Source organism: Protobothrops mucrosquamatus, unplaced genomic scaffold, assembly GCF_001527695.2.
Source record: "Protobothrops mucrosquamatus isolate PMUCROS unplaced genomic scaffold, P.Mucros_1.0 scaffold1021, whole genome shotgun sequence".
Taxonomy (NCBI): Eukaryota; Metazoa; Chordata; class Lepidosauria; order Squamata; family Viperidae; genus Protobothrops; species Protobothrops mucrosquamatus.
In genome coordinates, this window is record NW_015387257.1 from 236,248 (window position 1) to 250,196 (window position 13,949).

Consider the following 13,949-nt stretch of genomic DNA (forward strand, 5'->3'; position numbering starts at 1 on the left):
TATATATACTTGGTTGCACAAAATACCTGATGTTTCCAAGATCCACAAATTTAAGCTTGTTCAGCTGCTAGGCTGTTTCCTTTATGATCTGAATACTTTTTTGTGAATTATTGATTTTCTCTTTCTTTACTTCAATTATAACACATTTAAGAAGTTCAAATTATAATATCACTACTAGATATCTGAACAGCATTAGGTAATTATTCCTGTTCATCTTTTGATTGCATTGATATGTAAAGAAAAAGAGAGACTTTCAGACCTTGTTTGAAAACTGACAGCCATGATTTGCTTTATTCAGCATCCTTGGCAATAGGCCCATCACTAAATTAAAGGTGAAAACTGAGCACTTGAGGCTAATTTGGTCAAAGAACATTTCAGTCAGCTGGAGGCAGCAGAAGACAAGGAGCTAGATTCAGGTTCTACTGTTTTCCCTAAAGCATGCCGAGTTGAGCACACAGCAGAACAGAAGAGGCAAAGCACAGAGCCCGTCAAATAGACTGATAGCTCCCAGTGGAGAACAGCTGGATAGCAAAGCCTCTTAAATCAGGAACAGAAGAGTTCTGCAAGACTTCTTGTACGATAAGGGCATGGTTCATTTAAGACAAGACATGTCAAACTTGTGACGTCACGTGACATTGTGTGATGTATTGGAACTTTTTCCCCATTGCCAGCAATGGGGTGGGCGCGGTTTCCTGATTTAAGAGGCTTTGCTATCCAGCTGTTCTCCACTGGGAGCTATCAGTCTATTTGACGGGCTCTGTGCTTTGCCTCTTGAACCTGTTTCTTAAGAAAATCCTGTTCCTTGGAATTTGGACTAGTTGATGACCCATTTTTGGACTCTTGCACTTCTAGAGTATGACCTGACTATGCTTCTGTCCCCAGCTTTGGACTTTAGCCATTTGGAAGTCACTGAAGGCAAACTGCTAGAGATTTGGGGTTTTGCTGCCTTATGTGTGCATTTACACATATGCCTTGTCGGCCACTACCTATATTTACTAAATCCTAGGTAAAGCTCCTTGGGGCATACACATATCTGATCTGAGACAAGACAATAATGAATTACCTTGAAAGATCCCCCTTTTTGATTCCACATAATTGATCATTATTTATAATTAACTTTGTAACTGTGTTTAACGTTTCCATGTGCATACTTTTCATAATCCACCCATTTGAAAGAAGTCAAATGCTTCCCTGTAATCAATCTACGCAACACATAAATTCATTTTTATTAAATTATTTAAGATTGTTTTATTAATAAAGAACAACATTTTTGTTTGTGAATTTTTCAGTTTCCTTTTTGTTCATTTGAGTAGACAGAAATTTTCTTTAAATAAACATACACTGAATTCACTATTATTCCAGTAAGCATTTTGAATGTGGTAGATAAACAAGTTATTGAACGTTGGTTTTCAAGTATGGATTTTTCTTGTATTAAAAAGTTTCTTTCAGATTCATCCAGGCTTCATTTGTTCCATTCTTTAATGCAACATGAAACTCATCAGGTAATTGTGCATGTTTGCTAACTGAGCAGCTACCTGGCTAGACATTGAAGCTAAGCTCCATCCAACACATCAGTCCCAGATATATTTGTCTTATTTTCTCTGACTGCTTCTAACTATTAATCCCATTACAATTAAACTGTCCATTACTTTTCCCTTTTAATGCGTTTTTGTAGTTTAACTATATTGTGCACTCTTTGGTTGTATAATTCTTCTTGCAAAATGCATTTTTTTATTGTCAGGTTTCAGGGCTTTATTTTTCTTTGATGGTGCTTTGAGTCAATATTCCTGTAGAACTTATGATTTATTCTCAATTGTAAATTTTGTTTGCATAGGTTTATGCGCCTTGATTTTTCATGACATGCCACAATTTTCAGTTTCAGTTTCTTGAACTTCACCTGTGCTTTTGGTTCTGATATCATATTACATTTTTAGATCCAGTTTCAGCTTTTCAGTTTTTATTAGGTTTTTAAACTGTCCTCATTATTTTTACAAATCTTAGTTTTAAGTTTTTTCAAATTGTTTAGATTCAAAATTTTGAATATATTAAAAGTTTTTAACATTTCCTCTAAAGCTATTTTTGCTGTGTTCTTATTAAATGCTTTTATTAAACTTTTTCTGACACAGTTTGTGCTCTTTTGTTATCTTCATTAGGTTCGAGTTTTCATTTCCTAAGGAAAGCTTTCTTCATTTTACAGCTCTCTAGACCAGTGGTGGCAAACCTATGGCACGGGTGCCAGAGGCGGCACTCAGAGCCCTCTCTGTGGTCACGCGCGCCGTCCCCCCAGTCCTAGGCCTTCAGCTGGATTTTATAAAACCTTTTCACTTTAGGCCTCCGCTGACGTGTGGGGGAAAAAAAGGTTTAATCAATCAGTCAATTTCAACTTCTCGCAGGGGAAAAAAAGATCTTGCAAAGTTGGGATTGATTGAACTTTTTAGTCCCACTCAGTCTGCCGTTACCACCGCAGCTACCCCCACCCAATGAGCCACCACCCAATGGGCCACACCCACCCAATGGGCCACACCCACCCGGCACCCGACGATGCATAAGTGGGTTTTGGGTTGCAGTTTGGGCACTCGGTCTCTAAAAGGTTCGCCATCACTTCTCTAGACCCTATTGAAGTGATATGCTGTGCTGTTCCTTCTTTTGTTTGATCCTTTTGTACCTTATGGAATACATTCAACATCCGTTTCAATTATTGTTATTTTAAATAAATCTGAGCATTATGAAGATGCTATCTTGCGGCAAGATCATGGCCACCATTTAAGATTAAAGCTAGGATTAATAAATCTGATCAGATGAGCATATTCTTACCTCGAGTGGTGGCACAGTGTTTTGAATATAGTATTGCAGGCTAACTTTGCTCATAGCCAGGAGTTCAATCCTGACCAGCTCAAGATTGACTCAGCCTTCCATCCTTCTGAGGTAAAATGAGGACCCAGATTGTTGGGGGCTATATGCTGACTATGTAAACCGCCCAGAGAGCACTACAGAGCAGTATATAAGTCTAAGTGCTATTGCTATTTGTAGACAACATCTGCCACCTTTAATTATTATCTGAAGGATACATTCTTTCAATGTTTGCTAGTTATAAAGAATGTATGCAGGATACATAAAGTTCATATCCAGACGTTATATTCCACTGATTCACCGCATTCCATTAGATTTCTAGTAAACCCTCTTGTTATTAATGAAAAGTTACAAGCAGGCATTTACAATCAGTCGATGAAAATACTAGATTGGTGAAGACAATCACCCCCATCAAGAAAATGAGAAACTGCTTGTCACACAGACAAGAAATACTTCAGTTTCCCCCTTTTAAAATTTAAGGCTATTTCAAAACTAAGAGAATTCAAAGACCTCAGCTAGAAGAAGAAAACAGTTATTAAGGCTGGCAAAAAGCCTGGGATTCTTTCCACTTTACCAGCAATCTCAGAATTAATACTGAAATCTCCAGGAAGCAAAAAGTCCAGGAATAATCGAGACAAAAGGAATATCTGTTCAGATTTTTTTATTTTTATCAAATTTATGTTAATAAAATGCTTTTGGAGTAAAAATCTATCTAAAGACAGTTTTATATTTAAGATACATTAATAATTTAGTTTATTCAGCATGAAATGGAGCTTAGTTATGTAGCATGAGGCTGTATATTCTGCAATATTTACATTTTTGGTAAACTTATTCAATGAATTCAAGCTCTACAAACTGAGATAACATGCACTGCATTGATGCATTCACACAATTTCCTAGTAACTATGAGATAAATCATAAAACAAAGTTCAGGAATATTCCTTTATCCCATTGCTTTGCAAATCTATGTACACTACAAACTGTATGATTGTTTGAAAAGAAATGCATCTGTACCAGGCTCTAAGTGTTTTAATTAAATAAAATAATTTGAGTAGTTCTCTAACTATGTGTCATTAACCTATTAACCTAAAATTGATTCTGATATTGCTGTTCTACTAACCTGACAGCTTATTATTCTAAATAGGAAACTTTCATTTTGTTTGCAAATAATATTAAAGATTCTAACTACCAGCAAGAATGAGTCCTTACATTTAAAGAGCACCTGTCATTTCAGATCTATCATGGCAGCGCCTGTTAGCAGGCATCCACTCACCTGCTGCCCGCCACGTCCCTCACCTTGGTGTGTCACTGCTATATCACCAACTGTCCCATTAAAGTGAATGGGACTGATGGTGAGTCAACAACAGATCAGAGGAGCTACTGCGGGATGGAGATGACAGTTGCTCTTTAAAAATTATGATTTAAATCAAATTGATTTAAATCAAGCCTTTTTACTAGTGATTTAAATCATGATTTAAATCGTGATTTAAATAAACTTGATTTAAATCAAATCCACCTTGGCCTAAACTGATGTATTTAATTAGTAATTAAATTATTTTAGTAATTGCTAAACTTTTTATATAAACACACTTCATATGAGTTATAACAATAAAGAGTTTATGCAGGCTAACACAGAACGGATGTTAATGAACTTTGCAGCATACAGATTTTAACATTCAAGTCATTTTAAACTTAGAAGACATGACTTGATACTATTTCCCAAAACATTTTGTATTGTTAGCATCCAATAATCTAACAAATATATTTGTATTTAGAAAAACTCAGGATGGTGACTTGGTAAAACTTCAGTAGTTGTTCCCCATTCTCACTTCAGTATACATTTATGTTCAACTGCTACAATATTACATTTAGAAGTTTTTTAAATCATTTCAAATTTAATATACTTAAGCTAATGATTTTCTATTAAAGAATACTTTAATCCTTTTTTGTATCTCTGCTTTTGAAGTCATTGATACATGATTTTGTTTGTACGCCTAAATTACATAGGCACATTCCAATTTTGAAGCCATATCTACAAAATCTCTGTATGTTGATTCCTATAAATAAGAATAATCCCTAATTTATTATATTAAACTGTAAAGGAGCAATTCCAAATAAGTAACATCTACAAATTAAATCCTTCCCTGAAACAATACCAACTTATGAAAAGAACAAAACATCATTAACAGTAAATGAAAGTGTCATGTGGGAAAGCATAAGCACACAGGAAATATTTTTTATTCTATATAAATATCTGTTATATTTAAAATCATACTAGGTAGTAATGAAATTAAGAACCAGATGGTAAAATATGCTACCATATGGTAAGCTGATTGCCTATAAGAATGGGATAAATTGTTTTAGTTTGTGGCAAAAATAATAACTTTAACTGAGGAATGTTTGTCACACAAACATCATTACCTCATTCTGCTTCCCCCCAGTAGTAAATTTTAGATTGAGAGGATCCACTCTGTTTTCTCTCATCTAACTTTTTAAAGACAACCAACTGTTTTAAGAGTTAGAAAGCATGTGTGCTTTTAAGCCTTAAAGTCTTTAAAAAAAACCAGAAACCTGAAGATAGCAATGCGGTTTATTCTCCCAACACATCCACATAACAATTTCCTAATTGTTTAAAGTCATATCAATAACTACATTAAAAGAACCAGAGCAACTATATTTGTTTCAAAACTTTAACCTCTAGTCAAGACTTTCAACAAGTTTAAATATATTTATCCATGTTGCAGTATTTACCCTAGTCATTGATATTCATCCCCTATCCCAAAAGCCATTTATTTTCCCACTGTAACATATACAATAGCTGAATATGTTTCATTTACAAACATCTGTTTGGACCAATTAAGAATTCTGGCACAATACATCATCTCCTAGTTCAAGGAACAGATAATAATCTCACTATTAACTGAAATCAAAATAAATCTTAATTAGAAACAAGGCACTACCTAAGTGAACTTTAGATCACCTTTCATCCCTTGACAAAACTGGCAACTGAATACAGTAAGCCTAGAGAAGACTTAATTTATATGTATGCCTGAATGCCTCTCTTGATATCTATCTATCTATCTATCTATCTATCTATCTATCTATCTATCTATCTATCTATCTATATATATATATATATATATATATATATTTCTAATAACATTAAAACTAAAACAGTGACTCCTGGGTATAATCATCTTCCCAAAAACAAACTGTGAACACCAGGAGTATATCAAACTATAAAAAGTGTAATAACATAAAACATATGTTTTATGTTTTATGTTATTAAACTTTTTATAGTTTGATATACTCCTGGTGTTCACAGTTTGTTTTTGGGAAGATATATATATATATATATAGACACATACATACATTTCTTTTTCTGAAAAAGTAATGCACGAGGTCCTGTCGCAGATCGTGACTTTACAACATCCTCCCTTAAGCGAAGTGACAAAGTAAGGAAAGCTCTCCAACAAGTGTAACACGCCTCAGGGCTTCACTTGCCAAGTCTTTTTCAGACGGAGAAACTCTGACCTTCTTACCACTACCAAATCTTTGGGGTCTTTCGTTCCTGCGTTCATAATTCATCACGAATTCCTTAATGTCAAGTCAAGTCGAAGAAGCCTCTCAAGGCCTCTGGAAAGGAGGTTCGCGGACCTGCCGAAGTCGGGAGCGGGTCACCGACAAGAAACGTTTTGGGACCGGAACGCGGCGCGCGCGCCCAAGGAAGCAGTATAACACCCTCGGGGGGAGTGGGAGGGGAACAAACCAAGCGCTCCGAGTCCGAACCGTCCCAGTCCCCTCGCTCCAACTCACCTCGCTTGCTGGGCCGGCCAAGAGCCCCGTCGCCGGAGCTTCCCCGCCTACCCTTGTGGGGCTTCTCCCCAGAGGAACGGCCAGGCTCCGAATCCCCACTGTCCGGACGGTGCCGGTGTCGGTGGTGATGTCGCCGCTCGCAGTGCAGGGCCTGCGCGGGCAGGCTAAGCGGAGAGAAAGTGAAAAGCCCAGCGGGGGCGGAAGGCACGGCAGGAGTCGCTGGGAGGCCGGGGACGGAGGCCGGCGGCAGCGGCTCTGCCTGAGAGGGCCTCACCGTAAGCGGGGGCTGGGTCAACTTCGCCCTCTTGCAGCTCCCGGCATCCCCGAGAGAACCTTTCCGCTTCCTCCCCCCTCCCCTCGGTCGACCAGGCCGGTCACCGAGTGGCAGCGAAGGCGTCTCTTCCGCGCCCCGGGCCACGGCGCGTACTGCGGCGACCTGCGCAGCCATTTCGCACTCTCCCTCACACACATTTAAATGGCCCGAGCGCCTGTAAACGCTGCGCAGGCGTCGCTTGTCACTCTCTGGGAATTGTGGTCCAGTATTGCACGTCGGGATCTGTAGTTTTCGTTAACTGAACGTGTGCTTGTTTATGCGAAGGTTGCTGGGAAATGAAGTTTTCGTTCCAGCTTTCAGTAGTTTTCCACGAAGAAGAGCGTGCAGGCAGTCACGCAGTACGGCCACATCACGTAGACCTTGGGCTTCCGCCGGGGGGCGGAGGGAAGTGGGGGTAAATTTCAGTCGTGCGTGAGTGGGCGGGGGAATCCCGATGTCTTAATGGAGTGTGCGTATTAGTTCAGTTTTGGATTCGCTTTTCTATGCCGAGATTAGATACTGGGAATTATAATCTAGTGTTATCAAAGATAGGATTTCTAAGCACGTGCAGAGTGCGTGTTATCGCCGTTAATATATGTAATTCAGATCACGGCTTCCATTTCATAGGGGACTGATTAGTCAAGTGTTTATATGTGCTTAAAACCAGCCACAGGAACATGTATGGTGTAAATGTATAAAGTGCTAAAAATGCCAAAGTCCTGCGTGTTATTAAAATAAACAGCACTTTGGAAAGTTTCGATAGTCGAACGATTACAATCTTTTTTTGCCGAGGCTAGGAATGAGGCTCAGGCTGCTTTATGTTATTTGTTTTATGCTTGGCTATGGCAGTTGAATAACTGGATGAAAACTAATAGATTTCCGTGAAATTAGAAATATAATTAGAAAAGGCCAACCAAACCTCAAAAGTTAAGCTTTTGACTGGCTTACAGCTCTTCTCTGTAATTATTAATAGCTTTCCTCAATTTCCTGGTTGGGTTGGATGTTCTTTGCTACAGTGTTAAAGATCTCCCCATACGCAGTGAGGTACGTATGTCTGGTAGCAGATGTTTTGATGAATATTTTAAGTTTATTGTGCACATTCTGCAATTTATTCTGCCTTAATGTCATGATTTAAAGTCTGCTGCTTGCTTTTCACTTAATTCCCACAGCACTGTCTCATTTTTCATCTCTTCTCCTCTTTCCTACTATCTTCTCCTCAATTCCTTTTGATTTATCAGTTGTTGTTTGTAACTTGTGATTAATGATTCTAAACTACGATTTATGATCTATGACCTATTACTTGTTGTTTATATGTACACTGTGAGCTTATGCACCAAAGATAAATTCCTTGTGTGTCCAATGACACTTGGCCAATGAAGAATTCTATTCTATTCTGTTCTGTTCTGTTCTTATTCTGTCCTATCCTATTCTATCCTAGAAATTTATTCTTCTTCCTTAAAACTTTCCAAAATGAAGTTACTTTTTCAGCCATCTCCAGAACATTTGAACTTAATGCATTCTCAAAAGGCTATACATATTTCATAAATGGCAAAACAACAGTACTCAGACTGATATATGTAAGCCCAATACAATTCTGATGCAAATACATCTGGGATAACAATATAGCAGGAAAACCGTGGTAGTCTGCAGTGACAAAAAAAAATCAGGTGAATCATGTGGTTTGATTGTAATTTAAACTGAGATGGGGAGGAGATCTGTTTCACATGTAACATGCACTGCACAATCAACCTGCCTTTCCCCACATTCAATGTAGCCATTCTATGCATCTGATAAATTGAACAGCAGCTCATGAAAGCTTACGCCTTTTAATAAGATTTGTTAATTGGAAAAGGTGCTACCAGATGCCTAAAACAGTTTCTCATGAAATTAAAAGACACTTTTAATACCTAAAAAATTACAGAAATTAATGGAAATGTATGGACTGAGTGATATTTGAGAGATGATGAATCCCTCAATAGTAATATTTACTATTCAGGTAGCTACTCTTCTCATACTATTTAATCTTCAAATAGTAATTGCTCTCCAAAATCAAAATGGAACTCACAATCAAAACAAGTATTTTGATTTGACACATTACAAAATATCTTGAAAATAAATGAGTGAATAGAGGGCAACCCAAACTTTGCTCCTTGCTGGTGAAGAGCACTTCAGAATACAAAGCTCCTATTTCACTTACTCAAAAGAAATCACTTGGTATCAATTTTGAAAGTGTGCTCAAATGTCCACCAGCTGCAAATAGTACCCTTCCTGATAAATAATGGTTATTATAGTCAGATGTCTTTCCAATCTCTTATCTGTTTCAAAAGCAAGGGAAGCTGAAGTCCTATCTCCATGACAGTCATAGACCCAGAATATATGAATGACAAATGACATGCCTTTCTACTAAAAACCAAGTACCATTCTTGAACAGCAACACAATTTATATTTCTACAGTGGAAGACTTAAGATAACACCATAAGACACTGCGGTTACTTGAACCTTAGCATTTATTTTTTGTTCATCTCAATATGTTGTTTGTTCCAAACTTTTACCTGATGTTGTCTGATGGAAAAAAATATTGGAAGTAGCACAACACCTCTCTGATCCCATTTCCTCAGCATGACATGTAGTTCAGATCAGATAGACAGATGAGATTATATATTAATTTTATGAGGAACATGCAGCACACAAGGCTAAATACCCTTAAAAAAGTCTTTTTGTTCAGAATGATGCTGTTTATTTGAAACAAACAGGAGAAACTTCAGCAAGGCAAGTCAACAGGACTAGAGCCATAGAAAATAAGAAATTCTTCTAAATATTCCAATTTGGTGGTGGATTTCTTGGTCCTTTGGGTTTGGAAAATCGGTTTGCAAAGCCTATGACACAAAATTAAAAAACTGTTAAGCATTACTGTCGTATTTTATCTCAAAATAAATCTTCAGTGAGTCTGAAGCAAAAACTTACTGGGTATGCATGTCACCGAGAGAAACTATGTGATAGACAGGGCAGTTATTCCAAACAAATACTTTGACAACTGTAGTAATTATTTTTCACCATAAAGCAATCAAGTAATTTTTAAAATCGAAGCTAAGCAATAAATGTATAATATGTTCTTCTAGTACAGATACTAAATAAATTTAAAATGCTTAAATGTAGCAATAATATTTGCATGTGGTGGTATAGGTTGGTGCTACCAATTTATTAAATTGTTTTATGTCTGTCTAATTATTATCTATCATCATCATCTCTGTCTAGTGAAGTTGCTGAAAGTTGAGCATTCTTTCATTTAGGAGCTGAGAACAGATAGTCTTTGACTTATGGAGCCCAAAATTTCTGTTAAGTGAGACACTTGTTAAGTGAATTTTGCCCCATTTTATTACCTTTCTTGCTACAATTGTTAAGTGAATCACTATAGTTGATAAGTTAGTAACTCAGTTGTTAAGAGAATCTGGTTTTCCCATCGACTTTGCTTATCAGTAGGTCACAAAAGGTAATCATATGACCTTGGGACACAGCAATTGTCATCCATATGAGCCAGTTGCCAAGCATCTGAATTTGATCACATGTCTATGGGGATACTGCAAACATTATACTTGTGAAAAATGATCATAAATCACTTTTTTCAGGGCTGTTATAACTGAACAGTAACTAAATGAGCTGTTGTAAGTCGAGGACTACCTGTACATGATATTATTACCTATTTTTTCCCACAACAACAATGCTGTGAGGTAGATGATGTGGTTAAAGTGATTGGCTCAAAGTTACCCACTGGCTTTCTAAAGACGACTAGAAATTAGGTCTTCTTGGGCAAATATCACAAAATTTTGCACTATTTTCAGAAAGGATTTTTTTCTTCCTCCTGCCAACATGTCAATGCCATTTTTCCCTAGTTCTCAACATGTATTTTCCCATTTCAATTTAATCCTAGGTGTTTTCAGTCACTTTAAATTATTTGAGAAGGCTATCTAGCCATAAAATAAAACTGTTGGCACCAATTAAGATAAGAATTAGAAAATATACCATATTTACCATATTAAATTATACCATATTAAATATTTACCATACTTAATAAGTGTAAAAAGAATTCTGGCCATGCTTTGCAATGTTTGTATACATCCATATGATCCTATATATAGTAGGATGAGAAATTTTGGTGATCGCGTTACAAACTATCAACTGGAAAGTTGTAGTAATAGTTTTTGAGAATGCAAGAAAACATTAGGATCGGTAGTATTCTAATTTTGGACTTCAGTATTATTCTAGTAGTAAATTGAACATTGAAGCATATTTATTTTTAAAAATGCATACCAAAACTCAGAATAGAGTTGTGATGATTTGACTGATTATGTTCCGGAGCTCTTACTAGTGAAGGTGGGTTCCAAATACCTAAAAATTCAAAAATGTCTTTAGTAAGTCATAGTCTGATAAAGATAGATTTCTTGCATTGCAATGTGATTCCTGATGTAAGGGAAATCTTGCTTAAATTGGAATAGGAAAGATAAAAGAATATCCATTAATCTTACCACTCATTATGAATGCAATATTGTAAGCCATTGATATCTAATACTAGTGCTAGTGCTCTTTAGGTGTTCTATCCATTAACAATTGTTTATTTCATAATGACATGCTTGTGTAATTATGTAAAAGTTTACATGATAGAAGAAAGTGGACTTAGTCACATGGATTTTATCATAAGCAGGGAACAGAAGTTCTGGATGGCTCTTTTGAAGATCCATAGAAAAGGTTCCCCCATGTAATTAGATGAACCTCTAATAAATACTACTGAATTGGTTGTTATTGGATTTGAAAGTTGAGAGACTTTGCCAGTAAACCTACAATACCAAGCAGCTATATGACGTTTTCTCAAATCTGGCTCCGTGTAGACGTGTTAGAAATCATCGAATAGGGAAAAGGTGCTGTAGAACATTTCAGCTGCCACGGTTGGAATAGTATTTGAGGATTTTGTTAATAACCTATTATTGGTATAATAGTAATAATGGTGATGGTGATGATGATGATGATGATGGAATGGACCTTGGAGATCATCTAGTCCAACCCCCTGCTCAGGCAGGAAACTCTATACCATTTTAGACAAATGGCTATCCAGTCTCTTTTTAAACTTCCAGGGTTGGAGCATTCACAGCTTCCAGAGGCAGGTTGTTCCATTGATTAATTGTTCTAACTGTCAGGAATTTTTTCCTTAGTTCTAGGTGAGTGGTGGCAAACCTTTTAGAGACCGAGTGTCCAAAAACTGGCCCCACCCCCACTCCACCCCACCTGCCCGCCTCTGCTCTGCCCCCCCATCCCCCACCCTGCCTGCCCACAGGACCACTCACCGCCTCCAGGGCCCGCCACAGATCGCCCAGGCAGCGCTATGGCGGCCACACCCTCTGCCCGCGCCCTGCAGCATCAACTGCATGATGGGGTATGAGGGCAGCATCTTGTCTACGCTGCCTGGCTGCCATGTCCTTGGCTGCGCTGCTCTGTGTGGGCCACGCTCAAGGGCGAGTCGTCTTCAGGGGGTCTGCTAGAGAGGAGGGGATCGCGGGGGGAGGCAAGGCTGGGGCAACGGCCCTTGTGCCCACAGAGAGGGCTCCGAGTGCCGCCTCTGGCACCCATGCCATAGGTTCGCCACCACTGTTCTAGGTGCTTCTCTCTTTGGTTAGTTTCCATCTGTTGCTTCTTGTCCTTCAGGCGCTTTGGAAAATAGCTTGATTCCCTCTTCTATGTGGCAGCCCCTGAGACATTGGAACACTGCTATCATGTCACTCCTCATCCTTCTCTTCATTAAATTAGACATACCCAATTCCAGCAATCGTTCCTTATATGTTTTAGCCTTCAGTCCCCTAATTATCTTTGTTGCTCTTCTCTGTACCTTTCTAGAGTCTCAACATCTTTTTTACATCATGGTGACCAAAACTGGATGCAGTATTCCAAGTGTGGCCTTACCAAGGCATTGTAGAGTGGTATTAACACTTCACGTGATCTTGATTCTATCCCTCTGTTAATGCAGCCTAGCACTGTGTTGGCTTTTTTGGCAGCTGCAGCACACTGCTGGCTCATATTTAAATGATTGTCCACTAGGACTCTGAGATCCCTCTCACAGTTACTACTATTGAGCAAGTTGATTTTGATTTTTGATTTTTCTTGCCTAAATATATGTATAGCTTGTTTTTACATCCTTTTAAAGTATCTTACGTGGCCATACTCGGCCCAAAATTTATTAGCAACTAAAAATAGTAGAAGAACTATGGAATCCAGGAAGTCTTTGTCACTTAAACAGTGTTAAAGCCAAATTGTTTTATACTTCTTCCTTTCCAGAGGATCTAACGGCTCACAGGAGGGCATTTGATTGGTTTGCAAGTACATCTTGTGAACTCTCAACTGCTATTTGATGTTTTATCTGAAGCAATTGCCTACTGATCCCAGAAGCTTCTGACAGACTTCTGTCTCTTTAGCAATCTAGCGACTTTGGTATTATTCCTCTTTCATTTCATTTCATTAATCCTCTTGTTCCCAGGCCAAGCTTTCCAAGATAGTCATCTTTCTCTTTGTCAGACTTCAATGTACTGTTTTGATTTTTGCCTAAGTTTCATTGCAGCACCAAACAATCAGCAACATCTCCAAGAAGAGTAACAGTATTAATCCATGGCAGCAAGAATGTAACGATCACCTTAGAAATTAATTGTGGGTTAGTCAGGGGAAATGTAGGCAGAAGCCTGCATCATTAAATGCGTAGAGCAAAGCTTCAGAATCAGCATTCTTAAATGTATGGTTTAATGCCAAAGGTGCTTTCTCAAATAGGTCTAAAGAATCTGTCAGTTAGAATGTGTATGTGTTTATCATAATGGCCCCAATTCATACTGTAAATGTTGTAAGTTTTTAACTGCTAGATGGGAAATTTATACTGTGTTTTCAAGTTAAATTTCACTGGATAATTGCTGGCTATTTTCCTTTGGGATCTTTTATC

At 37.8% G+C, this 13,949-nt stretch overlaps 2 protein-coding genes across 2 annotated transcripts in view; both read right to left on the reverse strand.

Annotated features, from left to right (window-relative positions):
• RSBN1 (round spermatid basic protein 1) overlaps positions 1-7,114 on the reverse strand; it is a 22,939-nt gene extending 15,825 nt beyond the window's left edge. Inside the window, exon 1 of the mRNA XM_015819936.1 lies at positions 6,667-7,114. Within this exon, the coding sequence (XP_015675422.1) occupies positions 6,667-7,114 (448 nt within the window). The remainder of the gene's footprint in view (positions 1-6,666) is intronic.
• A 2,673-nt stretch (positions 7,115-9,787) lies between these two features.
• Positions 9,788-13,949, reverse strand: part of PTPN22 (protein tyrosine phosphatase non-receptor type 22) — a 33,058-nt gene continuing 28,896 nt past the window's right edge. Inside the window, exons 20-21 of the mRNA XM_015819937.1 lie at positions 11,288-11,365; positions 9,788-9,855 (exon numbers count right to left, since the gene is read on the reverse strand). Coding sequence (XP_015675423.1) covers positions 9,791-9,855; positions 11,288-11,365 — 143 coding nt within the window. The 3' untranslated portion in view covers positions 9,788-9,790. The remainder of the gene's footprint in view (positions 9,856-11,287; positions 11,366-13,949) is intronic.